This window comes from Lutra lutra, chromosome 1, assembly GCF_902655055.1.
Source record: "Lutra lutra chromosome 1, mLutLut1.2, whole genome shotgun sequence".
Lineage (NCBI taxonomy): Eukaryota > Metazoa > Chordata > Mammalia > Carnivora > Mustelidae > Lutra > Lutra lutra.
In genome coordinates, this window is record NC_062278.1 from 203,049,288 (window position 1) to 203,074,490 (window position 25,203).

At 58.0% G+C, this 25,203-nt stretch overlaps 3 protein-coding genes across 6 annotated transcripts in view; all 3 read right to left on the reverse strand.

Annotated features, from left to right (window-relative positions):
• Nucleotides 1–2,490: 2,490 nt before the first annotated feature.
• Nucleotides 2,491–5,678, reverse strand: RBM15B (RNA binding motif protein 15B). The gene has a single exon (XM_047693133.1). The coding sequence runs from the start codon at nucleotides 5,532–5,534 to the stop codon at nucleotides 2,853–2,855; it is 2,682 nt and encodes an 893-aa protein (XP_047549089.1). The 5' UTR covers nucleotides 5,535–5,678; the 3' UTR covers nucleotides 2,491–2,852.
• Nucleotides 5,679–7,855: 2,177 nt separating this feature from the next.
• MANF (mesencephalic astrocyte derived neurotrophic factor) lies at nucleotides 7,856–12,034 on the reverse strand. The gene is made up of 6 exons (XM_047739385.1): nucleotides 11,917–12,034; nucleotides 11,748–11,827; nucleotides 11,400–11,634; nucleotides 10,542–10,669; nucleotides 9,684–9,825; nucleotides 7,856–8,285 (listed from the first exon to the last, which is right to left on the reverse strand). The coding sequence occupies exons 1-6, from the start codon at nucleotides 12,032–12,034 to the stop codon at nucleotides 8,101–8,103; spliced, it is 888 nt and encodes a 295-aa protein (XP_047595341.1). The 3' UTR covers nucleotides 7,856–8,100.
• Nucleotides 12,035–12,540: 506 nt separating this feature from the next.
• The window catches only part of DOCK3 (dedicator of cytokinesis 3), a 564,947-nt gene continuing 552,284 nt past the window's right edge, over nucleotides 12,541–25,203 (reverse strand). For 2 of the 4 annotated variants that reach the window (XM_047693084.1, XM_047693058.1), the window contains 5 exons: nucleotides 22,167–22,285; nucleotides 20,925–21,012; nucleotides 17,095–17,217; nucleotides 16,477–16,559; nucleotides 12,541–15,711 (listed from right to left, as the gene is read on the reverse strand). In XM_047693084.1, coding sequence (XP_047549040.1) covers nucleotides 15,202–15,711; nucleotides 16,477–16,559; nucleotides 17,095–17,217; nucleotides 20,925–21,012; nucleotides 22,167–22,285 — 923 coding nt within the window. In that variant the 3' untranslated portion in view covers nucleotides 12,541–15,201. The remainder of the gene's footprint in view (nucleotides 15,712–16,476; nucleotides 16,560–17,094; nucleotides 17,218–20,924; nucleotides 21,013–22,166; nucleotides 22,286–25,203) is intronic. The other 2 variants (XM_047693067.1, XM_047693073.1) reach the window with 2 other exon arrangements.

Here is a 25,203-nt window from a genome sequence, read left to right on the forward strand (position 1 = left end):
CAGCCCTTAATGCTGCTTTGTGCCTCAGCTTAAATGGGCCGCCGATACCCAGCGTGGAGTAGCCTGGGCTGCTGGTGCTGGATGCATCAAAGGGAAGCCAGTTAAAAGTCACGAAGTGAGAACACTATTCTAGTCGTGAACTCAGCTGAGCCGCTGGCGGCCTCCCCCGACTCTACCAGCAGCTCTTGGGAGTGCCGCAGGTCTCTGGGGTGGAGATGGGGACCTCCGACAGGGAAGCGGAGTTCTGGTTGGCTTGACAACACGCCCTGAGAGGCTCAGGAGACATCAGCCCTCTTTCTTACTATACCAGGGCTTAATTAAGATCGGAGTGATTTAGGAGAAACATGTACAATACCAGCAAACAATGAGGCAAAATTTGCTGTAGATTGTTTTTTTGCCTTTTAAGTGACACGTCAGACAGGGCCCAAACCCCCAGTGGGAAGCTCTGGACGCCTGCAGTGCAACTGCTCTCTCTCTGGGGCAGGCGGAAATCAATCAGAGCCTTGACCACCCGCCCTGCTAGTCTGTCAGAGAGTTCACAGAACCTGCTGTGTCTTAAGAGCCAGAGGAAGGAATTGTTTGAGAAGAGGGTCCAAGGAAAGGAGCAGGAGGAAGGTCACACGGGCCATGGTTCTTTACCACAACTAATTCTTCTGGGGGCCAGAGAACACCTATCCCTGAGGAGTAGACAAGGCAAGGTTTGAAGTGTCTTCTCCAACCAGGTTTTCTAGCAGGTTTACATCTGGGGATGCTGCTGGGCGGTGTAGGATTCTGGGTTCTGAGCACCCACTCTGAACAGCCCAGAGAAGTCTTGGACTGCACAGGCAAGGCGACTCTGGCCTGTGTGGGACCCAGGCATTTCTCGAACGCAGGGAGCCCTGCAACGTGCCTTCAAGCCAACCCTGGCTTGTTCGCTCTGAGTGAGGCCCGCTCCAGCCTCTGGCAGTACAGGCTTCCCTGGGATGGCGGAGCTGTGCTCTGCTGAGTCCCCCACGGACTGGCTCAGACCCCTAGCCATTGTGGCCACAGCGCAAGCACGAACTCAAACGCGCTTAACGCTTCCTTCGTTCATCGTTTCTCTTGTGAACGTGCCTGTTCTCTCATGAGCACCAGCTGTGGCCCAGTGAGCAGTACCTCCCCAGGCACCTTCCCCTGTTGATTTTAAATCTCCAAGGTCTCAAAAAGCCACCCCTTTCCCTGTAGGGGCAGGTATCCTCCAGGCAGTCCACACAGCTTCAACCTCTACCTCAGGACAGTTTCTCTCAAAGCATCCCAGCTGTCACCCGTGTTCCTTTGCATGGGCTGGGCCGGGGACCAGGCCCAGAGAGTGGTGGGCCCAGCGGAGTTCCCGGCCAGTTGCCTCATTTCTCTTACTGAGGCTGTTGTTGGCCCCCAGCTCTGACAGCGATCCTCTCGAACACTCTGAACAGTGTATCTGGACTCTGTTCTATGTGACAACTGTTTATGACTGACTGGGTTCCCTCCCTGGTCCCCAGTGGTGCTGGCTTCATTCGCCCTCTGACCTCATTAGGGACCAGGGATGACCGTATTTTACTCTTTCCCACCATCTTTCCCTCCCAGCTGGAGGATGCCTCCATGTTCCTCCCCAGCTTGGCTTGATTGGCCTGACTAGCACTGCCCCCAACACCTTGGCACCTGTGACTTCATTTCCCCACAGAAACACCTCCCAGTGGTCCCACCTCAGCAGCAGGGCAAGAGGCCAAGGCGCACGCTCCCACCTTATGCCTGGGAAACAGGTCATCTTCCTAACCTTCTGTGCTCCCTTACAGTGTTGCAAAAATTCTTCAGTGCAGGGGTTCAGTGTCCCCTAAAAAGCCTAGATCCCCAAACAAGAAAGGAAGGACCAGAATTCACAAACACTGGGTAAATTTCAAAAATTAGCCAAAAGCAGCTTCTTCCCACCCTCTGTTCTGGCATCCGGCCTCCAGTGTCCGCGGGAGTCCGAGGCAGCTCTGCCTCCAGCTGGCTGTTCCTGTGCTGCAACAGCCATGTTGAGGCTGAACAAGATGGGGAGCCTGCGTCTGATCTGTGACCCTGTGGCATCAGTACTGTACAGGTCCCCCCCTGCCCCCCCGCTACAAGACCACACGACTGCTCAACACTACCTGCTTGCAAAAGGCCCCAAGATTGGGCATGGTGGGACAGTCACAGCTCAAAACGAATGGACAGCGCAGGAAACAAAAACTCTGAAACCACCAAAGGCTATAGAGCTTAGGCTCACGAGCTCTGCTCAGGCAGGCAGGGCAGGGTCCAGAGGCAAAGTGAACCTGCTCTCAGCCAAGGCTAAAAACAAATGTGAATGTAGTCCTGACTGGGCCCAAAGAGCTGAGGGACTGAGCCACCAACACAGCAGGACTCGGGGCTATACCTGGGCTGCAAAGCTGACGTAGGGCATTTGTGTGCATGCAGTGGGGAAAAGTCTTCCATTCACGGAGGAAAAACTTGATTAAACCAGGACTCTGAACAGGATTAAAAATCCATCCTCTGACAAAGGCTTTACTGACAACTTTCCATACAGTTAGTCAAAAAATAAAAAAAATACAGAACACAGCAGACAGTATCTTGTACACTAGAAATCAACGTGACAGGAGTCCCTTTCTCATTGCTGTAAACAAAACAAAACAAAACAAAAGCAACAAACAAAACCTCCCCCAGAAAACTAAGAACTTAGTTTTGGTGGGGGTCAGGACTCTGGTCCCCCATCCAATGAACCAAAATAACCCAGCAGAGAATTCAAACCAAGGGGATAGGATGTGGGGAGGGAGTGGTGATCAGATTTTTAAAATAATTGCTTTTTGTGACACAAATGCGGAGCTGCAAATAGGTCTGGGCTAGGCAGTGTCTCTTACTATAACTATCACCATGTGTTCTTCCTCTAGCTTGCCCAATGTCCTCAGTGCTGACTGGAGGTACTGCTGTGAAAAGTCGCAGGGTGGGAAAGCATAGAGCATGCCCGTGCTGTCTCTGCCCTTGGACCCACCCACCGGCAGGCTGATCACCCCCGCCGCCTGCTTCTGTTTCAAGTAGGAGACCAGGTTCCTGAGAAGCCGCCTCTGTAGGCCTGGCTCCACCGCGGGCATCCCCTCGGTGCCAGGCCCGCTGGGGGTCGCCTGGGTGGCGAGGAGCACCGCATAGCCGTTGGGGCTCCCCTGCTTGATCCGACGCGTGACCTCATCGAGCTTGGGCTGGTCCAGGCGCAGACGCTGCGCGATCTTCAGCTGGGTCAGCTTGCTCCCGGAAGTGTGGTCTTTGAGGAGGCCAGTGATGACCCCCTGGTCCCCCTCCAGGATGTGCATAGATGTCGGGAAGCAGCTGTTTTTCAACACCAGGAGCCCATTCCAGCCCAGCTGTAGGGTCTGGGCATACTCGGAAAGATTCTTGAGCTTTTTGGTCTCATGTTTTGGCTCTTCCAGAGGCTTGGCCTCAGCCTCAGCGGTCCGATGATTGCGCTCGCTCTCTCGTGTCTTCTTCCCATGAGAAGAGTCTGGAGCCTCATGGTGATGGTGGTGGCTCCGCTCCTCAGCCCCATGTCTGCTGTTGCTGAGGGAGTTGCTGCTGCACTCCTTGGTCCCGTCACTGGAGTGGTTCTCCTTACGGCTGCGCTCAGGAGTGCGGTCAGAGCCCCGGTCCACCTGTGGCCCACCACCCTTGGTCCTGCTCCGTTCCTCGTAAGGGGAGTGGGTTGTCCTCCCTCGGTCACTGGAAAGGCTCCTCCGCTTCCGCCTCTCCTCCCAGGGCTTGGGCAGGCCCCGGTCCCCATCTCCCCAGCGTTCCCCACTCCGGCTGCGCACTGACCGGCTGTAGCCCTCCAGGCTGTTCCGGCGGTCAGAGCTTTTACTAGGGCTGGTCCAGTCCCCTTCCAAAAAGGTCCGGTCTCGGTCCGAGTACAGGAGGTGGGGGGGGGTCCTATCCCGCACCCGTAGGTCTGCATCCAGGTTTCGGTGCCGGGTATATCCGTCGGGCAGCAGCTCATAATGCACAGGGAGGGGTGAGGGCTGGTACTGCTGGGGATACCGAGTCTCCTCTGCTTTGGCAAAATCCACACGCAGCCTCCGGTCTGGACCACCCAAGGGAAAGCCCCTCATTTTTGCACAGGCGGCCTGAGCTGCATCCAAGCTCTCGTACTGGATGTAAGCAAAGCTATCTCCCTTGACGTGATCAATGGTCCGAATGCTCCCAAAGCGGTCAAACTCCCGGGCCAGAGCGGCCAGTGAGGTGTTAGGTCCCAGGCCGCCCACCCAGAGGCGAGTGGTGGGGTTGGCCTTGCCATAGCCTATCTTAATGGGGTTTCGGCCAATCACCCGGCCCGACATGGCCACCTTAGCCCTGTGGGCCATGTCTAGGTTCTGGAACTTGAGGAAGGCATACGCACCACCCTGGCCACGGGCAGGTCTCTTAATGACCACTTCCTCAATGATGCCGTACTTCTCAAAGGCCCGCCGCAACTCCACCTCAGACACGCTGTGGTCCAGGTTCCCGATGAAGAGGTTGCGCGTGGCCCGCTGATCATCTTCAGGCATCAGGTCCTCCTCACACACAGCAGGGTAGCCGTAGGGGCGCCCGCGGTCATCATACAGCCCATAGTAGTCCAGGGCCCGCTCCCGGGATAGTCCCACTGCGGCGGCAGCGGCAGCATCCAGGGCAAAGGCTGCTGCAGCGTGGCGGGCGCGGGGCTCTCGCAGCGGCGGGGCGGCTACTGGGGACAGCGAGCGCTGCTTGTACTGGTAGCCGCCGTGCAGGGGTAGGTAGCCGAGCGGGTCGGCGGGCGTGGGCGGCCCCGGGGGCGGTGTGGAGGCGGCAGCGCTGCTGCTGCTGCTTCGCCGGCTGCTCCCGCCGCCGCCGCCGCCGCCACCACGCAGGTACACGGGCTCCACCTTGAGCGGCCGGTCGTAGAGCAGCAGCTGGCGGGCCAAGGCGTGCTGGCGGGCCTCGCGTGCGTCCTGCGGGTGCCGGAAGTTCACGTAGGCCACGCGGCCCAGCTCCGGTGTGTGCGACAGGCGCAGGCTGATCTCGCCGAAGCGCTTGAACTGGTGGAAGAGCCGGTCCTCGAGGTGCTCGGCGGGCAGCGCGGGGCTGAGGCTGCTGATGAGCAGCGTCTTGTACTCGGGCGCGGCTGCCGAAGAGCCGGGACCCGCGGGCTCAGCCCCGGGAGGTGGCGGAGGTGGTGGCAGTGGAGAGGCGCGGGGTGAAGCACCTGAAGCGCCTGGGTCCCCGGAGGCCTTGCCGCCGCGTCCCCCGCCGCCGGCGCCCGAGCCCGAGGAGCGGCCGCTGCTCGCTCGGTGATTTGCGTCCCCGGCGCCGCGGCCGTCACGATGCCCACCCCCGCCGCCCCCGCTACCGCGGGGTTTGTCTCGGGCCCTCGCTGGAACGGGATGCTTGGCGCCGCCCGAGGCCTTGTGCGCCGCCCGCCGCCCGCCCGCCTCCGCCTCCCGTTCGCGCTCCCGCGGCCGCTTGGCCGACGATGACGAGCAGCGCCCGCTCGGGCTCGAGTCTCGCTCGCTCTGCCTCTTCATGGCGCCGGCGCGGCGGGCGGGCGGGCGGCCCGCAGGCCCCTCACAGCGGCGGCGGCGGCGGCCGAGGAGGTAGCGCCCCCGGCGCCGCCATCTTGGACAAAAGGACTCGGCGCGGCGGTGGCGGCGGGGCGGGGCGGGAGCGGCGCCCAGGGGCTGGGTGTCGCGTTATCAGGCTGCGCCGGACTGTCACGTGACCCCGCAGCGGGCGGAGCAGAGCTGCGCCGGGCCGGCGTCATCGGAATGCGCCGCCCCCGTGTCACGTGACCCCGGGGCGTGCGAGCGAGAGCTGCTCGACAGCGAGCTCTGGCGCCACCGCGCGGCTAAGGGGCCGGGCTAGGCGGAGATCCGGGACCTCGCGAGAACCCGGCTGGTTTGCCCTGTTTTCGACCCCGGCGGGCTGCAGGCCCCTAGGCCTCTCGCTTCCGGCTCGGGGGTCCACGCTGCGTGGAATGGGAGTGGCAGCGTCTTTGGGCGCCGGGCTCCCTCGTCTTGACCCAGCGCGGCCTCTTTACGTGGCATCTCCCCAACCCGGCATCTCCATAGCCTCTCCCGACTGTGGTCGGGGATAGGCAGGCGAGAGGACCTAAGCACGCCGCTTCCTAGGCCCCGTCCTGGACCCACATCCCGCAAAGCAGATATCCTCCGCGTTTACGTATCACGCAGCAGACCCCGGAAAGGCCGCGACGACCACGGGCTATGAGTGCAAAAGGCGAGGCCCCTCTGGGTTCAGAGAAACCCGAGCCAACAAACCTGCCGTTTACCGAATGGGAATAGTCTCCTTGGTGCCACAAGGGTCCACCCTCTGCTGCGGCCTCCCGAGCAGATAGTGGGCTGTAAGGGCAGCGCCAACGGAGCCAAGGGCGGAGGCCAAATCCAGTAGTTACCACAGCTTGCACGCTTACCTCTCACTGGCCAGTGCCTCTCTGTCCACCTCCAGGGCCAGGACCTCTTCTCGAGGTGAGGTGCAGCGGCGGGGAGAATCCTGCCCAGTTGCCCAAGCCCCGTTGGGAACGTGTCATCTCCAGAGAGCTGCTGGGCGCATCGCAGAACCTGACCCAACTTCTGCAAGGAAACCTTAGGGGTGGGGAAGAGCCTACCACTTCTTTCTCCTCCCACGGTCATAAATAAAGCTGCTCCTGGAGCAGCTGAGGCAGATGCAAGGGGAAAGCTCTTATAAGAAACACCTGTTAACAGTTGCCTGATCTGAACACTTCCGGAATGAGTTAACCCTTTGTAGATTGCCTTGGGGGTCAGCCCTAGAGCAGTACTGGTTGGGTGGTTTTCCCTGTGCCTGCGTTCAGTGTGGCCTGTAGGCCACGGCTGTCTGCCTCCTAAGACTTCTGTCTTGAGGTGTGGATTTTCCCAGTACCTGGCGGGGCCTCAGGGCACTGCACTTGTCAGATCTTAATAGCCCACCTAATTCCTCCAAAGAAGGAAGTCTTGGCCTGAGAAGTAGCTCAACCTTCTTGCCTCCCTCCTAGAAACCTGGTGTTGAAGATACGAAATGTGGGACTGCTGCTGGCTCTCCTTAGTGGACGCCACAGCAGGTGGTGAGGCCTATGGAGGCAGACTGAATTTAACAGCATAAACGATGTGATCTGAGATCTTCTTGGGAAGCACTGCTTTAGTCCTTCCCTTCAGGTGGTCTTGGCAACCCAAGAAGCAGAGGGGTCTCCACCAAGTCAGAGCTCATGCTGATAACTGAGTTTCCCAAAGCCAGCCCTGGAGAGGAACTGAAAAACCAGACTCTGGGGACAAGACTTCATTGGTTGGACTTCTCTTGATCAACAAGGCAAAAGGCACCCTCTCACTGACTTTGTATAAACCAACCCCTGTAAGTCTTGCAGAACCCCAATTAGGCATCAGAAGCTTGGGACACCAGACCACAAACCAAGTAGACAGCCGGATCTGGACGGTGGTGGGCAGAGGTAGCCAGGCCAAGAGCATGTCTAGAAACGTGAGGGTACTGAACACTGGCAGTTACTGAGGTCATCCTCTGAGAAGGCCCCACGAAAGCCCCTCCCTCGTACACCAGATTCAACCCCCTGTGCTCTGCACAAAGCCCCACAGCTTCTGACTCCTCTCCTGGGACTCCCACTTGACGTCACCTCGGGGTGGCGCATCAGGCACAGCCTACTCCGGGGCTCACCCCCACCCCCGCCCGACACCTCAGCCCGCGTCCTGCCCTGGCGTCTGCAGCCCTGGTTGCTGAGGGATGGATGTGACAATATCGGACAATTCTTTGTGAACTGGAAAGCATAAACTGGTGGGATCTTCGATAGGGTTGAAATCCCATTTCAGATTCACTTTAATTCTCCAAGGACAGCTAGAAATTTTCTTCCTTTAATAAAAAATTCCCAGACACACTTTGAAGTCCTAGAGTAAACCAGCAACAGAACAAAGTGAATCCCCCCAGGGGGGCGCTGGAGAGCCAGCTTCGTCAGGAAAGCTCCAGGCTTCACACCTGACACTGTCAGGAGCCCGCCTAAAAAATAAATTACAAAAAGGCTGTGGGGAAGACGCAGGTGAGCTGCTTTCCCCTCAGGTGCAGCAGGGACCAGGCCGACTACAAATCAGTCCGTGAACTGGCTGCCTTGGGGGCATATTTAGGCATCAGTTCGTTAATCTTCCGGATGTAGTCAGACTTCTCCGCGCAGCCTTTGCACGTCTCCCCCCAGTCGTCCAGGATCTTCTTCAGCTCTTTGACCCGGAGCTTCTTCAGGTCCACCGTGCTCAGGTCGATCTGCTTGTCTGGAGGAGAAAGCAGGGAGAGCTGGTGGGAGTGGCCACAGATACCCCCACCCGCCCCCAGTGCCAGGAAGGGTCACCCCTGTACAGCCCCCCAAGCCCTTAAAACAAGCAGCCCTACTGGCTGGAGGGGGACAAACATTTCCGACACCTGCAGTTGCGTGTCCGTGCTCACCGCCCTGACCTGGGGGAACTGGCTTGAGGCCCTTTCACCAGAAGGCCGGTCTCACCCAGGCAGCGTCCACCCGGACATGCAGTGCTGCCCAGGACTGGGACAGAGGCCACGTGGTCCTTATAGGACGAACCTTACAGAAGAAATGTGTTGCTCCGCACCCCCCGCCCCGCCCAAGTGCCTTGACAGCTAGTCACAGTAGAGATGAAGTCACTGCAGAGTGACAGCTCCAGGGTGACAGAGCAGACAGATCCCCTAGTTCCAATTTCCCCACACAGGCCCTGGTTAGGAGCTTACTCCCCATGACTTGTGAGCACAGAGAGACTGTGAGCCAACTGCTCCTGCCCCAGGTCCCTCTCAGGAGACTAGGCATCCTTGACACAAGTGGGCAAACACAGGCCCTTGGACACTCGAGTCACAATAAAATATGTTGGTTTTATAGAGAAGGATAACTATTCCTGGTCCTGACTCTGAGGACCTGGCCGGCTTTTTTCCACCAGAGATCTGTTCGACAAGAGGGGTGCCGCAGCGCCCGGAACTCTTGGGCCTGCCTGTCTGCACACAGCATTTCTCTTCAAATAAAGATCACTGGGCCTTCAGCAGGATGAGCCAATTAAACCCAGGTCAGGCCACATCCCTTCTCCACTCAAACACCCGTGTTGCCAGGGTCTGGGTGGCTCAGCTGGTTGAGCGTCTGACTCTCGATTTCGGCTCAGGTCATGATATCGGGGATCGTGGAACCAAGCCCCACATAGGGCTCTACACTCAGTGGGGAGCCAGCTTGAGATTCTCCCCCTGCTCCCCCCTTCTCTAAAATAAATCAGTCTTGTGGGGGGAAAAAACCTCTCTGTGCCCCTGCAAACCAAAACCAAACAAAAGCACGTCCCCAACTTCACTCAGATTAAAGACCTAAAGCCAAATGTTCACCAGCCTGCGAGGCCCTGTGCCCTGCCCACCCGTCCTACACTGTGTCCTCTGCCTGCAATGCTCTTCCGTCAGCTCATCTCAGCTGATCTGCCGCCTTTGAGGTCTGCTGAGTGTCATCTCCTCCATGAGGCCTCTCCTGCCAGATCCGTACCCCCGACCCCTCACTTGGCACCACCGGTCCACTACACAGCTCACTGGCCGCGCTCTTGTCTCTCACCAGCCTGTCCCAGCTAGAAAGCCAGCTCCGTGAAGCCTGAGCGTGAAGGCTCTGTGCTGATTCGGTAAGGACTGGCCACACTCACCATACTTGAGCTCACAGATCTGGCTGTCCTTCTTCTTGAGCTTCTCACAGACCTTCTCCACAGGGATGTGGTGAGCCAGGGGCTTGGACACCTCATTGATGATCTTAGTGGCAGCGTCATCTGTGGCCCCGATGTAGTAGCACTACAGCAAGAGAGGACAGTGGTCTTCAGGCGGTTCCACCGGAGGGCCTTCTCCTCCGCAACACACTGACCGCTCAAAACCTCTCTCTCTGGCAGGGCCTCATGCTCCCATGCCCTGCCTGTACCGGCAGTCAGGTTCGGTCAGTGTAAACCCTGGGCTCTTAATACATGCCCAGTTCCAGAGTTGACAGCCTCCAAATAAGTTTATGAGTCACCAGGATTCAGACCTTTAAACAGAGACAGACAAACCAGCGACTGCCAGGGAAATTAAAGCTACAAAAGTCCTTGGTTCATTAGTAAGGCTCTTGTCCTCAATTCAGCCCTAGCCCCCCGCCCGTGCCCAGTTTGTTATCTTCTTGTGTCCTTGCTCATGGCCTCTCCTGCTCACAATGGCTGTTCCCTCTGCCAGAGATGCTCTTCCTCAGAGTCTTGACTATTCTACCTGCATCTACATCTCCCCTCTCTGCCACAGCACCCTGGTCATTTTCTCCAGTACACTCATCCCATGGCATCATTTGCCCAACTGTCATTTCTCCCCACTGATCCCCCCGGTGCCCGGCACACAGTAGGTGCTTAGTCAATACTAACATGATAAAAAATAGCCCAACTCCAGAATGCATGAAAGCACTCAAGTCCCACACCAGCACACTGACACAACAGCACACCTCCTGAGCACAAGTGGGTGGGGCCAGCCAGGGAGGGGAACCAGCTACTCACCAACCGATTCTCTTTGCCTCTTGCTTCCCGGCAGAATTTTATAAGTTCTTTTTCAATAGAGGACGGTGAGAATGTGACATCTCTGTCTTTGAGGTCCTGATAAAATCTTCCCAGATAGGAGATACAGACTGGAAAAGAGGGGGAAGGGAGATGCTCAGCTACCACCAAGTTGCACCCCAATCCACCAGGAGGGAACACGGTCAGCAATTTTAATAGGAGACACGGAGGTGAGTTTTTCCATCACCGGGGTTTCTCAAGTGCCCACAGGCCGATAGAACCCGGCTCCGGGTTGCTGGGGTCCCCTGGTACACCCAGGGCACGCGGGGAACGAGCATCACCAAATGACCCACACACGGCTCCTCCCTGCTCCTTCCACAAAGTTTATGCCGAGACTGAACACGTGTCCTTGAGATGGGCTCACTGTGACCTCATAAGAGGCCAAACCGGAGAGCGAAGACAAAAACGATCCAAATGCTTCTCATTTCCAAACACAACACCGAACCCCGAGGTGCGGCTCCGCAAGCCCACCGGACCCGGCGCGGTGCTCAAGGCTGGCCCTAGGGGCTCCGGACCTGAGCCAGGGAGAGCCTCTGCCCCAGTGATGGGAAAGGACAAAAACTCCGGCGTTATCGCAATGTCAAGCCAAGCTTTCTCCACGATCTGGTCCCAACGTTTTCTTGTCGGACTAGCTTCCTAGGCCCGAGAGCTGTTTCCTAGGCCGGCGTCTGCTCCTTCTCGGGCGGACCCCGCTGGGACCGGCCGCCGCCCCCTCCCGTTCCAGCCCCGGCCTCTCGGCCGTTCGGTGGTGTTCAGCGCCGCCAAGCCAGCCTTGGCGCGCGGACCCCGGCCCCGCCGCACCTTCGCAGTCGCCCGGCCGCAACGTCCGGCCGCCCGGCAACACGCTCAGAGCAAGCGCCACCGCCAGCCCGTGCGTGGCCCACATCCTCCACCTCCTCCTCCTCCTCCTCCTCCGCCGCCGCCGCCGCCGCCCGACTGAACCGCGCCCGCCTTGAGGCGCTACCTCCAGGTCCCGGCCGCGCGCCGTAGTTCCCCATTGGCGGGCGGCCCCCGCGCCCTCCCACAGGCTGCGCTCCTATTGGTCCACGCGCCTGGGAGCCCAGACCGGCGGCTCCACGCTGCCCTTTCCTATTGGCTGGTAGCGTCACCCGCCCTTAGCCCTAGACAGTTGTCGGCCGCTGATTGAACCAGGGCGTCCGGCCGGAAGCGGCCGCGGGGGCGGCGGAAGCGGCCCGGGACGCCATCTTGAGTAGGGGCAGCGGCGGTGCCTGAAGCCGGAAGTCTCGGGCTGGAGTGGGATTCGGACGCAGGTCCGCGCCCCAGAATTATCCCAAGTACTCTCTGCTTTGGGCCCTACGCTGGCCCGAGAAGCCCCGAGGACTTCTCCTTCCGGGGTCCCGACTTGTGGCGCAGGCCAGCATCTCTGGCGTCAATCGCTGCCCAAAGGGCAGGCTTCGGGTGACGGTCCTTTCCATTTTTTAAAACGATCCCGAGTGGGGGACCTAGGCTTCGGGGAGCGCCCGCGAGTCCTGTCGACCAGGCCCGAAGGTGCGCATTAGGCTGGAGGCCGCCTTTTTCGGGCTGACCGGACACCAGCTCGGGTGGACAGACGCTGGGCTGGAGGATTTCCCATAGGAAGCAACCCCCCTCCCCAAGCTGCCGTCCCAGGTCCCAGGAAAGCGCCTGGCCTGGTTAAGCGCTGTTGGTGTGCGATCCGAGCTGGCCCGCGTCGGTGGGGAGCTAAAGGGCTGGACTGCCGCCGCTGGCGGCGACGCTCGGGGGGAATCCCTGGTTGCCGGGAGCGCCTCGAGTAGGTAGGGGCCCACCAGTCAGCGGACAGGCACTGGAGAGGGTTTCCTCTTTGCCTGTCCTCCATTCAGGTTCTGTCTCAAGGCAGGACTTTGGAAAGGCTGGCTCTGTGCTCTGGGCAGAGAGATTCCTATGGGGCTAAAGGGCTTGGAGCCCAGCGACGAGGATTGGAGAGGGGGCACTTGGGCTGCTCCCATTCAGTGAATTCAATGAATTCAGTGGGTCAGTATCAGGTATTCATCTTTAATTCACATCACAGCAGTCAAGGGAGTGGGGAAAGGAAAAAATCAAGTGGCAGATATTTACATCTAAAATTCACATTACTTGTTGGATTTAGAACATGCTACCACAATATATACAGTAAAATACCTCTTGGGACACTAGTACAAATTTTTTTTTCTTTTAACTTTGCTTTCTGGTACAGGTAAGATAATTTTTAAATCACTTTTTAAAACATAAATACATAAAAGAAATGGTTAGAAGTCTTATTTTAAATGAGCACAGAATGCTGGAGGTTAAAAACACATTTATAGGGCTGAATACCAATTGGACATCACACTCTATACATTTTTTGCTCAAATTCCTGTACAAATACACAGCATTCAAATAAGTATTTACAAATAAGCTTGAAAGAATGAAAATCAGTGTTTCACAATCTTTTTGGAGGATTCTCATTTCTGGCCTCCCACTTCCCCTCAGACTGGCGTTCTCCAACAAAAGGGATTTGGATTATGTCCTTTTCATCCAGTTGGGGAAAATGGAAAGGGAAAACAAACCTCCTCACCTTGCATGAAAACGCAAGGCCAAACCAACCCACACTCCCCGCCCTACCATCTTGTGCCACCAGGTGGAGAAGGTCGATGTTCTTATGCAATGACTGCCTTGTCCAGGGATTGATGTTCAGAAGTGCCCTAAACTCTGAAGTTGCCCTCCCACCGAAGTCTCACACCCAGAGCTAGCCCCTGACCCTCTAACACTTGTGAACACCAGATGCTCCAGGCCTGCCCTCTGAGGTTGGGGCTGCGATGACTGATCCACTCTGCCTGGAGCCATCCTTACAGTATCGGGAAGGACCCACACTGGTGAGAAGCACCCCCCAGATGCCCTGAGGGTAATGCACCCCTCCATCTTTCCCAATAGGTTACTTGCTGGCATTCCTGTTCAGTAAGCTGGCATTCGTGTACAAGAGAAGAACACCCTGGCCGGCCTTGTCTGTTTGGAAAGAGGGACTGTAGGGAAGGGGTGGGGGTCTAGGGCCCGGGGCCTGGCCACGGAGTCAGGCCTGCAGAAGAGAACAACAGGAGAACACACCTGCTCAACAAGGAGAAGGCTGCCTTGTGACCATCAAAGTTGTGAACTCAGGCAAATGAAAGAAAAATACTGTAGACTATTTTTTTTAAAGTAACTTAGAAGCACCCTGGTAAGATAATATTCCCGTCCCACCCTATCCCCCCAAATAATGAACCAAGAGGAAAATCAATGCCCTGACCTGAAAGAGTTTCCTATAAAGACACCACTGCCCTCTGCCCAACAGACTGGGGAGGCTGGAGAAAGTAGCCTCATGCCCGCCCCGAACCCTGAGTGGTGGTCCCCGTGGGCCTGGAGTATGTTGGGGGTGGGGGAGGGAGGCGCAGCGGGACAAGGGGCAGGGGCTGAGACGACAACTGCACTTGGCCACTTGGAAGAGGATAATTCAACCTGCTTGGCTCTCTGCTTCCAAAAGGGGGAGCTCCCTCCCACCCTCTTTACCCAGAAGCTTGCTGAACCTGACTGCGAGTCCTCAGGGCTGGAAGCCTGGCTGGGCAGCCAGCCCCACTGCTCAGAGGTAGTGCTGAAAATCCCTGATTCAGGAGCTGGACGACAGGCATTCTGGCCACTTCTGAAAGCTCAGAGGATTTCCGGCCCCTGCCACACCCCAGCCTCACTCCCATGCCAGCTCTTCTCTCAACATTTGGCCTCCTGGACCCTGGGGAGGAAGATGCCTAGGGCAGTCCCTCTGGCTCCATACCCCCACTCAAACCCGAGAGGGTGGGAGATAACCTTTGCAGATCCATTCCCAGCAGGGGGGCTCCTGCAGGGCATGAGGTGTATTGAGAGTGGAAGTGAGCAAATGGTCAGAAATAAGAGCGATGGAGGGAAAAATCCAAGGTAGAGTGGAAGGCAGGGCTGGCCCACGGAAGCCTGGCAGTGTGCCCTGGGCGTGCCTTAGGCCAGGTCACATGCCTGAGCTGGCAGGTTGGCCCAAGCAGCCCCTCAGGTGCACACTCCTGGATGGAAGAGTGGGCGGGTGGGTAGGCTTTTGTGCAAAACGGCTTGTAGCTCCCTTGTCCACCTGTGACGTGTAGTCCACGTGGTCCTTGCAATCCCTGAATACAACCATGAGTTCTTCTGTCCATGCAGCAGCGGAAGAAGTCCCTAGTGCAATTTCCATTCTTCTGTGCCTCTCTGCCCTGGAGGGAGGGCCTGGGCTCTGACCCCCGGGCCCTGCAAAGCTGCAAAGCAATTCTGTCTGTGCAATATCTCCGTATAGCTCCACGTGGTCTGGAACTGCAGGAGGAAGAAAGCATCTACTGCACAAAGGAAAGAAAGGAAAACCCATAGAAATGGAAACGTAGAAAATGAACTAAAAAGAGAAGCCACAACCCTTCATGCTGCTGTGGCCTCTGTACATGGCAACACACGAGTTCACGGCAGTAGAACGTAGACTCGGGGTGGCTCTCTCCTGAGTGCCGGGCCTCTCGGCTCCCTGGGGTAGGGGGGACTTGCTTCTCAGGCCTGGAGTGGCTGGGCAAGCTGCTCACCTCGGGCGGTGTCCCTGCCGCCTCCCTGCCCCTCACTGTTCCCCGCGGCTGTGCTCCCAGGCCAGGCGGGCCTGCTCTTCCTTGGCGCTCCCAGGGGGCAGCGAGGCCTTGCGGTGCAGGCCCCGGGGCCGGTCAGCGTCTTCGCGAAGCAGCACACCCTCCTCGTGCTCCAGGGCTGGCAGGCGGCTATGGTAGGGCTTGGGTGGCAGCGCGGGTGGGTCCATGGGGTCCTGAGGGACGACGCACCCGGGGGCTGAGTGGCTTCGGCATGGCTGGGCCTTGATGGAGTCCAGGACTGCGGACTCGGAGAGGCTGTAGTGGACAGGGAGGTAGGGTGGCTCGAGATCTTCATCGGCGTTCCAGGCCTGGCTCGGCATGGAGTCCATGGTGTCGGTCCGAGGCGGGGCCTCCGAGGAGTGCCCAAAGTTACTCTCGCTCAGGGAGGACACGCCGCTGCTGGCGCTGCCCGACAGGGTAGAGTTGCTGCCATCCAGACCCGACTGGGGGCTCGTGGGGGAGGCCGGGATAGGGTGGAGAGGAGACTGCAAAGCAAAGGGTGGGCATGTTAGAACTTCTCCTGCGGATGGGCTGGCGGCTTGCTGCGTGGAGAAGGGGCCAGGTGCTCGCACTCATTGGCTGCCCACTGGTCTCTTCGGCAGCCACCTCCCAGCAAGCCAGGGGAGCCCCAGAATCAGCACTATCTCTGTGGGCAGAAATGGCTCTGCCCTGAGCACTAGGCACTTGCACCCTGTGGCTCTGGGGTGCTGACAGAAAGGCTGGGTCAGCAGGCCAGTGGGCAGAGCAGGAAGAACCCCCAGGACCATGGGCCAGATGAATGGGCTCTGCTGCTAAAACCTGTGACCGAGTCCATCTTTTCCAATGTGCAGAAAAACGAGTGAGTTTTCATGAGACTTTGCTGCCTCCTGCCTCTTGCTTTTTTGACTGGACTCCAGTTTAAAATAATCTACTATCTACCATGGGAGTATTTCTTGCCTTCTTGAATTGTGTGCTGTTACCTGGTAACACCAGCAGGAGCCCCCCAGCCCCTCACTGCCCCTTGCCCGTGTACCCTGGCACCGTGTGTTGCCGTCCCCCTTACCTCCCTGGCCCCTCACACTGGTTCCAGGACACATCAGTAATTTGCATCTCAAGCATGGCCCTGGGCACCCCTAGCTTCCGTCGGGCTGGGTGCTCCGGGAGGGAGCAGGGAGGGCTGTCGCTCATTTCATAGAGCTGATTCCAGAGCAGACCAGAAGGTTCTGCTCACCACCCCCGACCCCGCTGGGACTGTTGCTTCAGTACATTACCTTGCGCAGAGTCCGGGCAGGCAGGGCTGGGGGGGTGTCACCCAGGGGGTGGTGGAAGGCGTCGAAGTGTAGGGAGTAATGACCTGCAAAGGGAATAGAACCAGAGCCTCAGCTGGGACCCCTCTGGGGCTGTGTGGGCACATCTTGCTGGTCCAACTGGGCAGCCGTGGGAAGAGGCTCCTGGGGACCTCTCGGTGTTGAAGGCCACAGGAAAACCTCTCTTTTCACTGGAGTTCTCCAAAACAGGCTGCTGGAGTAAAAGACACCTGTGCCACACAAAAAGTCAAGAAGGTCGAGTACATCAGAGCCCACAGGATGACAGGCCGCCGCCAACTGGCAGCCCTCCGGCAAGCTGGTGGGTAGCAGGCTTGGCACAGTCGGTTCCATTGTCTTCGGCCCCCCTGGCTGGGAAGGCCTGACTGAGCTCACCTGCTGTACTTGGAAACCTCACAGACCCCAAAGCCCAGCAGGATCCTTCCCGTGGTGGGGATGGTTTTTCCTTGGCTGAGTTAGCCCAGAGAATGGGCCATCTTCTTAGTTTGGAGGGCTGCTGTCCTTGCCCCTGAGTAGAGTCTGAAACCAGGGACTATCTGGGGGACCCGCTGGAGGTCTTCTTACCATGCAGCAGGCTTCGGGGAGGCACTGGGGGGGCCAGGATGTGCCCCATGTGGGCAGACAGGAAGGGCTGGGCCTCTTGGGCTCCACTATCCAGGCTCCAGCTGCTGGGGGCTGCTGGCCCCGCTGAAGGGTGGAAACAGACGGCAGGAAGGGAGGTTACTTCTTGAGCCATCCTCGGGGAGAAGCCCATTCTATGGCCTCTGGCTTCTCCAGGTGTGCACTATGTACCCAGCACGTGTAGGAGTGACACGCCAGCGCCCCCAAAAGCTGGCCAAGTGAGATGCTGTGGCCCAGAGGAGAGGGACAGAAGCTGCTTACAAGGATGGCACCAGAGGGAGTGGGCATCTGAAGAATACTTAGGGGGAGGCAAGCTGAGAGGATAGCAAGGAATGAATGTCTGCAGCCTGTGGGACTTGCCAGGAAGAGGACAGAGAACAGAAGAAATGAGCAGAGCGGAGTGGAACGGGCTGAGGAGACAGAATGTAGAAGAGGGCAGCCACAGAGCTCCTCCCCAGAGCCATGTCAGGGTTCTCTGACTGCCCTGGCCCAGTGGGAAAACCAGGGAGCACCGAGGGCAGGAGGCAGACACCGCTTCCTCCTAGAGCTAGTGCCCGGCTGGGGGGCTGGGCAGGGGCTGGGTCCCAGAGGGCCTGTGGCAAGCAAGCTCTGCCCACTGACTGGGTTTGGAAAGCACAAGGGGTTTTCAGGCAGGGACCGGTGTTCAGTGTGCCTGCTGGAGGAAAGAGTATACAGCTCAAGAGTTGTAGCTCAGGTCTGGCTGGACCGGTAGCTTCCCTAAGAAGGGGAAGGACTGTGGAACCAATGGTGCTTTGAGGCCTTAGAGAAAGATCCCGTTCCTGGCACCCACATGCCACAGACGCAAGGTAGAGTGGCCTTGGACAAAGGGAAACAAAGAGTGTCCACCTGTGCTAAGGAAGGCGTTCAGTGCCAGAATACTTGCTCCCCGTCCCCGAGCCATGGCTGGGATGACTGACTTTGCAGGAAGGAGATGAATCGAGGAATGGCTAGACCTCAGGCTCCGAGGGGCCCTCTACCAGAGCAGAGCAGCAGAGGACATGTGAATCCTGTTAGCCAGCTCCTCCTGGAGACACGATACCACCACCAAGAAATGTGCCTTTACCTCAGTGGAGCCGGGAAGCATAATCTCCCTTTTGGGCTGTCAGGGGCAGGGCAGCAGCTCAGAACCTGTGCACCTGGCCGCTGGCTTTGTACTCAGGCAGTTGTAGCTAAACTGGGCCTCAGGAGTCTGGGGTCTGGGCTCTCTTTGCTCCAGGTACTGAGCAGGGAAAGCTAGGGCCTGAGAGGCTCTGGAAGGGAAGAAGCTGGAATCCAGCCTTCAAGAAGGATGTGGTCAGGAGGGGCCCGGCCCCTCCTGAGATAAAGTGGTGATGTCCTTCCTCTTCCTCCCCACTGGTCTGGAACTGGAGTGGGGGCCTGCAGCAGAACACAAAGCAGAACTCCACTGTCTGAACAGACTCAGTTCTCAGGACTGCACAGTCCCGTGGGATGGTGGACGGCTGGTGGCAGGAAGGGCGAGGCAGTGACGGGGAGGACGGGCACTCAGCTGTTGCCTAAAAGGAGGAAAGAATTCTGAATCTGATGAACAGCACCAGGTGGATTCTACCAGAAGTCCTCCTCAGGGAGCCCAAGGATCCTGAAGAATAGGACAGGCCCATTCTCCCACAGGCTCTCTGCAAGATGGGGCAGGAGCTCCTGGGTCCTCAGCACTGAAAAGAGCCACCGAATCTTAGAAATTAAGAAGCTTGGAGGTGGGTCTGGGTAGCTTCCCCAAAAGGGTGCTGACAGCCCAAGCTCTCCGTGTACATCAAGGCCCTAGAAGAACTGCGGGGTTGCAGAAGTTCACCCAAGAGCCCGAAGTAACCTGCAGGCAGGGAGGCTCTGGGGGAAGAAAGCTGGGGAGGCTGCAGGGCTTTACAAAGCGCGCCTGCCTGAGCCCATCCATGTGACCGAGAAGCCATCCAGTTCACCCTGCAGCCTGACGTCCGGGAGCTGCGTGGCCCAGGTGCACCGGGGCTAGTGGAAAATCGAAGCTGGAGTGACTCAGCCTAGGAGGAGGGGGCAACCCCTGCTGTGGCCTGGCCATTCCTCTCTCTCTCTGTCCTGTTAACAGAGGTCCAGGGCTGGCCTGAGATCCCCGCTGCACAGCCGATAGCCCTGAGGGCAAGCTTGTCTGGGCTGAAAGTTGCTGGCAAAGAGAGATGACCACGAGTGAGAGAGGTGGAGTCCTTGTGGGACTCAGGATCCCGATGACAAGAGAATGGTGACAAGTGCGTGCCGCTCCTGCCCTGGAGGATCCTGGCAGAGGCTACGGGAGTCATGGCTCTGGCCTGTGTGCTCCTACTAGGTGGATGTCTCAGTTGCTGCCTCGAAGCGCCGGCGCTGTGGATAGGCGTGCCCGCGGGGGGCTCAGCCCCTTTCCTTCCCACACCTGTGGGCGGGCGTGCCCAGCTTCCTGCCGCAGCCTGGTCTGACGCCTGATGCTCTTCTGTGTCCAGCTGGCAGAGGGCCCAGCTCTGCCCCCAGCACCCATTTGAGATCTGAGCCCATCTGTGCTCTCGGCTAGCTGTCAGATGGCTCCACATCTCAGGGGAAGGCACAGTGGATTTTGGCCCCAGAGGCCTCTGTAACAGGGGCAGGGTCCAAGGGGCTGCATGCTTCGGGGACACGCTGCCTTGAGGCTGGGGAGGCATCTTCAGCCGGAAATCTCCATGGCCTTTGTGGTTGAGCACCTGGTGCTGATGCCCACCAGCCACCGAGGCTGTGGACCCCATGTCTGGTCTCCTTAATGAAGACACAGAGGCCTGTCCTCGGTGGTGAGTGACAGAGGAACAATGACGGTGGGGACAGCAGACAGCAGTTGGTGAGGAGGTGCAATGACAACATGATGACGGCTTTGGAGGGACCAGTTCTGATGGGACAGCAGGTTGTACTCCCAGGGACTGAGTGTGTCCTAAAGCCCAACAGAGGGAGGTGAGGGAGGGGACGCTACAGGGAGGAGGGCCAGGATGGGGCCAGGGCTGGGGGGCAGGTGGGGTAGCACAGTCCTCGGATAGGTATTGCTCTGTGTTAAACTGCACTCTGATCCCCATCTGCGGGCCTTTGGGCCCGAGCCTGCTGCTTGCAGAGGCTTGCTGTGGCAGAACACTGGGTTGAATCCATGAGCCAAGCAGCCTCTGTTCTAACTGCCTAGTCTCATGCCCACACTGATGGGCTCACAATGGAGAAGATGGACTCACAGCAGCCGCCAGCCCAAGTGGCTGCAGGAGGACTGGACTCAGAGGACTCGGGGCTCCCCTGGAGAGAACGGTCTCTGGGGAAGTTCACTTTGCCACAGCTGGTTCTTCCCATTCTTCCAGGGGCTTGTTCGGCCGTATGCCAATTCTGAGCAACAAGGAGAGGTTCCTGAGGGCCCAAGTTGAGAGTGACCAAAGAGGCCCTAGAGCCTGCTGAATTCTGGGGCTGGTTGGGAGGAGCCCAGGGGACTGACTGCCCACAGTCTGAACAGCCTAAGTGTCCATAACGGTGGGCCCAGGGCAGGAGTAGCTGGGGCCTCTCAGAGGGCGGGCCCTGGGGAGGGAGAGCCACAGACTAACAGGATCCAAATGTAGCATCACGCCAGACGTCGGTTTAACAGTGAGCACAGGAGTTGGTCAGGACTTTGGACAGACAGACAGGCCTGGGTGTTGAAGTATGGTGCAGCCTCGGCCAGGTGGTACTTGGGGACAAGAGTCAGACGCTCAGGATGGGGACAGACATGGGGGGAGGCCACCTGGGAAGGGGAACAATACCTTTTTCAGCCACAGACAGATTGGGATCACTGCAGGGTTTGCAGGATCCGACCACTTGCTGGAACAGGGCCCGCTGGAAATTTGGCAGCTGAGGGAAGGAGAGAAATATCAAAGAGGGTGAAAACAACCAGTTATACCTTGGGGGGCAGTGCTGTGGGCCCAGGAGCCAGGACATTTGAAGAGAAGACCGGGAAATCAAAGCAGTGGTACCGCTCATGCTGGAGATGTGTTGGGAAGCTCAGGCCGGCCCCAGGAAGACTGGCCCTCGCTACCAGGCTCTGAGGGCTGCCATGTCAGCATTGGAGGCCATTCCCTACCATGTCTGGCTGGGCTCCAGACTGTCTCGGGTGTGGCCAAGAGAAAGGACACGGGCACTTGAGGTTATCTAACTGCATCCTTTTGTCCTGCCCCGGAGGCCCACAGGCAGAAAGGATGAGGGACCCTTCACCCCTAAGCACTGGCAGACCTAGCCTCCCAGAGGTGCCCTCATAGGCCCAAGCCTGCACTGAGGGTAAGGGCAGCATTCAAGCCCAGAAAGTCACAGACAGGACCCACTGATCTGATAAGCAGCTACAGAGCAGGCCTGCTCCCTCCACTGGCACGGCCCCCGGAGGTACCTCTGAGAAACTGCTGGTATTTTGGACTAGGTGACAGATGCTTGAAGGTGACTCTCATGGACTCTGATAGAAGGGCAGGTGGACCAGGCAGGGCAAGGAGCTAATCCCTATGGCTTTTGGTTCAAGGCCCCCAGGGAGGGTGTCTGGAGAGCTGTGCAGATGGTGGGGAGCAGTCCCAGCAGGCAGTGATGGGCTTCGGCTAGATGGAGGGATGGATGCAAGAGGCAGAGTTTGCCTGAGTGAGGGTGCCCTTCACACACATAGGGAGGAAAGTCATCCTCCAGACCTGTGTCCACCATGACCTTCCCAGGACAGGAAAGAACCAGTTCCCTCTGCTAGACTTTTTTGGGCTGAGGAGTCCAGGAGACAGGAAAGAAGGACAGATAGCTACCTGAGCAATGGTGGCTCCAACCTGCCACCATTCTCCCCACAGCTGCACTCCATCTGGGCTGCTGGTCCTCAGAGCCACCACGGTCCCTGTCCAGGGGCCCAGCAGCCTTCTGAGGGTCTCAAGGCAGAATGAAGGAGGCTGGGATGACAGCACAGAAAGCCTAGCAGATGCAATGAGAGAAGCCCAGGCCGACACACTTGCAGCAGAGGGCAGTCAGGAGTCTGGGTCTACTACCTGTCCGTTCTCCAGGATGGCTGCCGGATACATGGCGCTGCTCGGGCGGTCCCGGTGCGTGGGCAGCAGCAACATCATTTCCCGGGCGTGGCGGTACTTATCTGGCAGAGAGGGAGAGCCTGTAACCAAGTGAGAACAATCACGCACAGATGACAAGCCACAGATGGAGGGCCCAGTGGGCAAGCATCCTGGGGGCCAGGGAACGCAGGTTGGCATCCCCTCGCAGCTGGCGGAAGGATGAGCTCAGCAAGCACAGGAGGAATGAAGCAGTCTGCTGGTGAGATGGTGGGGGGGGTTGCCCCTGCTGTCCCGGCCATAGCAGGCACACTGCAGATGGAGGGGGCAACGCAGGCCCACTGACGGAACCCCCTCACCACGCTCAGAGGCAGATCATGAGGAGAACTGAGGACAGGAGCTAGGACCCAGAGGGCCCCCAGCACCTGGGAGATGGGAGTGGCCTGGGTGTAGGCTCTCTCAGGGGGCCCAGGCGTGGGCACAGGCCAGCTGGCAATGGAGCCATCACACAGAGACAGAGACACTTGGGTAACACAATGGCACAGCTCCTATGATCCCCGGTGTCTCCATACACTTACCGCCTCTGGACCCCACTGGCCCTGCTCTCACCTGGCTCCCTAGCACTTTTGCCCAGAGTCTTCTCCTTTCCAGATTCTGATCCTCTAGAGCCTGGCCCCGGCTTCCTGGCTATCCTACTGTAGCTCCAGAGCCAGAATGGCAGGGGCTCCAGGGCCCTGTGTTCAGGGGGCTCTCCAGGGATTCTCACTCTGACACTCCCCCTTCAGTGAACTTGGGGGTCATGGAGCTAGTCTGGGACTTGTGGGCCTTGAACCCAGGCTCCTGAGTTGACGTGTTTCATGCTCTTCTCTTGTGAGGCTTCTGTAGTGATCTCTGGCCCAAGGGGCTGTTACAGAGGCCAGATGGCACGAGACATGGTATAGCTGGGTCCCCATCCATGCAGCCCATAGCTGCAGGCCCAGGAACCTGTCAACCATGGTCCACGAGGGGGCCCTCCACAGAAACAGACAGAATAACTTGCTAGCTTTCCTTGGGAATGGATAACTTGGAAGGCCCTCCACATGTGCCCCACACATCGTGCCAGATGCCAGCAAGTCCATGAGGAACTAGCCTCCTGGCAGACTATGGCTGGCTCCAGTGGTAGAAGGCCTTCTGTGGTTTGCTCTCAGTGACACCGGTTGGCCCCTGGGCTCCATCTGGGAGGTGAATCTGCAGCTCCAGAGGCTCTGTCCCTGAAGCCCAGGGTCCCCGGGGCCTTCCTTAGAGCATGTGGTTCTCCCACCTTCAGGGACAACTGACAAAGGTCTCTGCACTCAGCCTGCCCCCAGGCTCCTTGAGCTACCCCTTTTGTGCCCATTTTAGACCCAGAAGATAAGGCTTACATACTTTGCAGAAGTCAATATAACAAAAATTTGTAGGGGTTGTTTAGAGACAAATGGAAAAGAGCTCCTAATTCCACCCATTTCTATAGTGCCTTTCTAGCAAGGAACTGGATGCTCCCTGAGTCCCGGCAGCCACAGCTCTGGACAGGGCTCCCCTCCACTTATGTGCACAGAGGAGACCTGCACCCTGACACCACGCAGTTAGAGTTGACTCTAACACGCATCACACACCAGGCTGGCAGCTGGGACATGGCAGGCAGACTGCCGACCTCGTGCAGCTTGCAGCCTGGCTCACAAGGCCAAACTCAGCTCTGCACACTCGAGGTCCTGCTATGGGTCCGGGTGCTAGGATGGGCGGACAGCAGCCCGAAGGCCCAAGGATCTGAACCCACAGGATGGAGGCTCCTCTGGTGCTATAACAAAGGGGTGCTCGGTGTTACTGCTGAGATTTTCAACTCTGCCATCCACTGCTCTTTCAACTGGCCTCAGCCCTGGGCAGCCAGTCCCACAGGAGCAGAGACTGATGGCTACTTTTCATGAAAATATTTAAACACCACAAGGGCTTCTGTGTCACAGGACTTTTGTACTACTTGTGTGGTAGCCTGGCTAAACCAAAGGGAGGCTAAGTCCCAGCACCACAGAGTTACTCAAGGAGGACCAATCGGAATGCCCATTCCCTCGGCCCAATCAGTCTTTTCACCACTAGAGGGGGCTGCGTACTCACAAGAGTTGAGAAAGAGGGCAAGCGTTTAGAAAAAGGCCTTGTAGGCCTTTCTTCTGAAGGTTTCCAAAACAGGGACGATAGCAGACAGTGTCACTGGGTCTGGTGGGGAAGGCCACTGGTGTCATGACCACTCCTGGATTGGGGGGAAAGTGCCTCCAATGCAAAGGATCCTCCAGAACCCCTTCTCCATGAAAGCCTTCCCTTCACTCATAACCCCAGAAACAGCGTGGACTGCTCTCTTCCTTCTGTGCCCCTAGGGCATCGCCTACTGCATCTCCCATATTTATCTGAAAATATTAGTCTTCCTCTGCGATGCTGGGTCCAGACCTCTCCATCTTCTCTCACAGGCCTGCTGCTGGTAGGCTCCCTATGGGGCCCATGGTTTTCTCCAAATAGGCCTGCACACAACTTGCGTGGATGGTGTAGGCTGCCAGGGAATGAATCCCTGCTCTTTCTTCATTGCCTCTGCCCTCGTCTGCACTTTGGGCCCAGTTCCATTTAGCCCTTTTGTTTACTTTTGTACTTAATGTCTACTCCAGAAAGGGCAGGGGCTTCTGTCAGCCTTTCTCTCTGTGATACCCTGAAGTTTGGCTCCTGTGATAGCTTGCCTCCAGAGATGGCAACCTGCAATGCCTTCCCTCCAAAAATACACACGCCTCTCCTCACACCGTGAGGTGAAGTCTCATTTCCCACCCCGGTATCTAGGTTGGCCTTAGGCACTTGACCAGACAATGGAATGGGCCAAAAGGGACATTATGGGATTTCCAAGTCTGGGTGATAAGAAGCCCAGGTTGCAGGGAAAGGCCCTACACAGGGACTCAGGTCGATAGCCCCAGCTGAGCTCCCAGGTGACAGTTGCTTCCAGCTGTAGGAGTGAGCCAGCCTAATTGAACCTTTA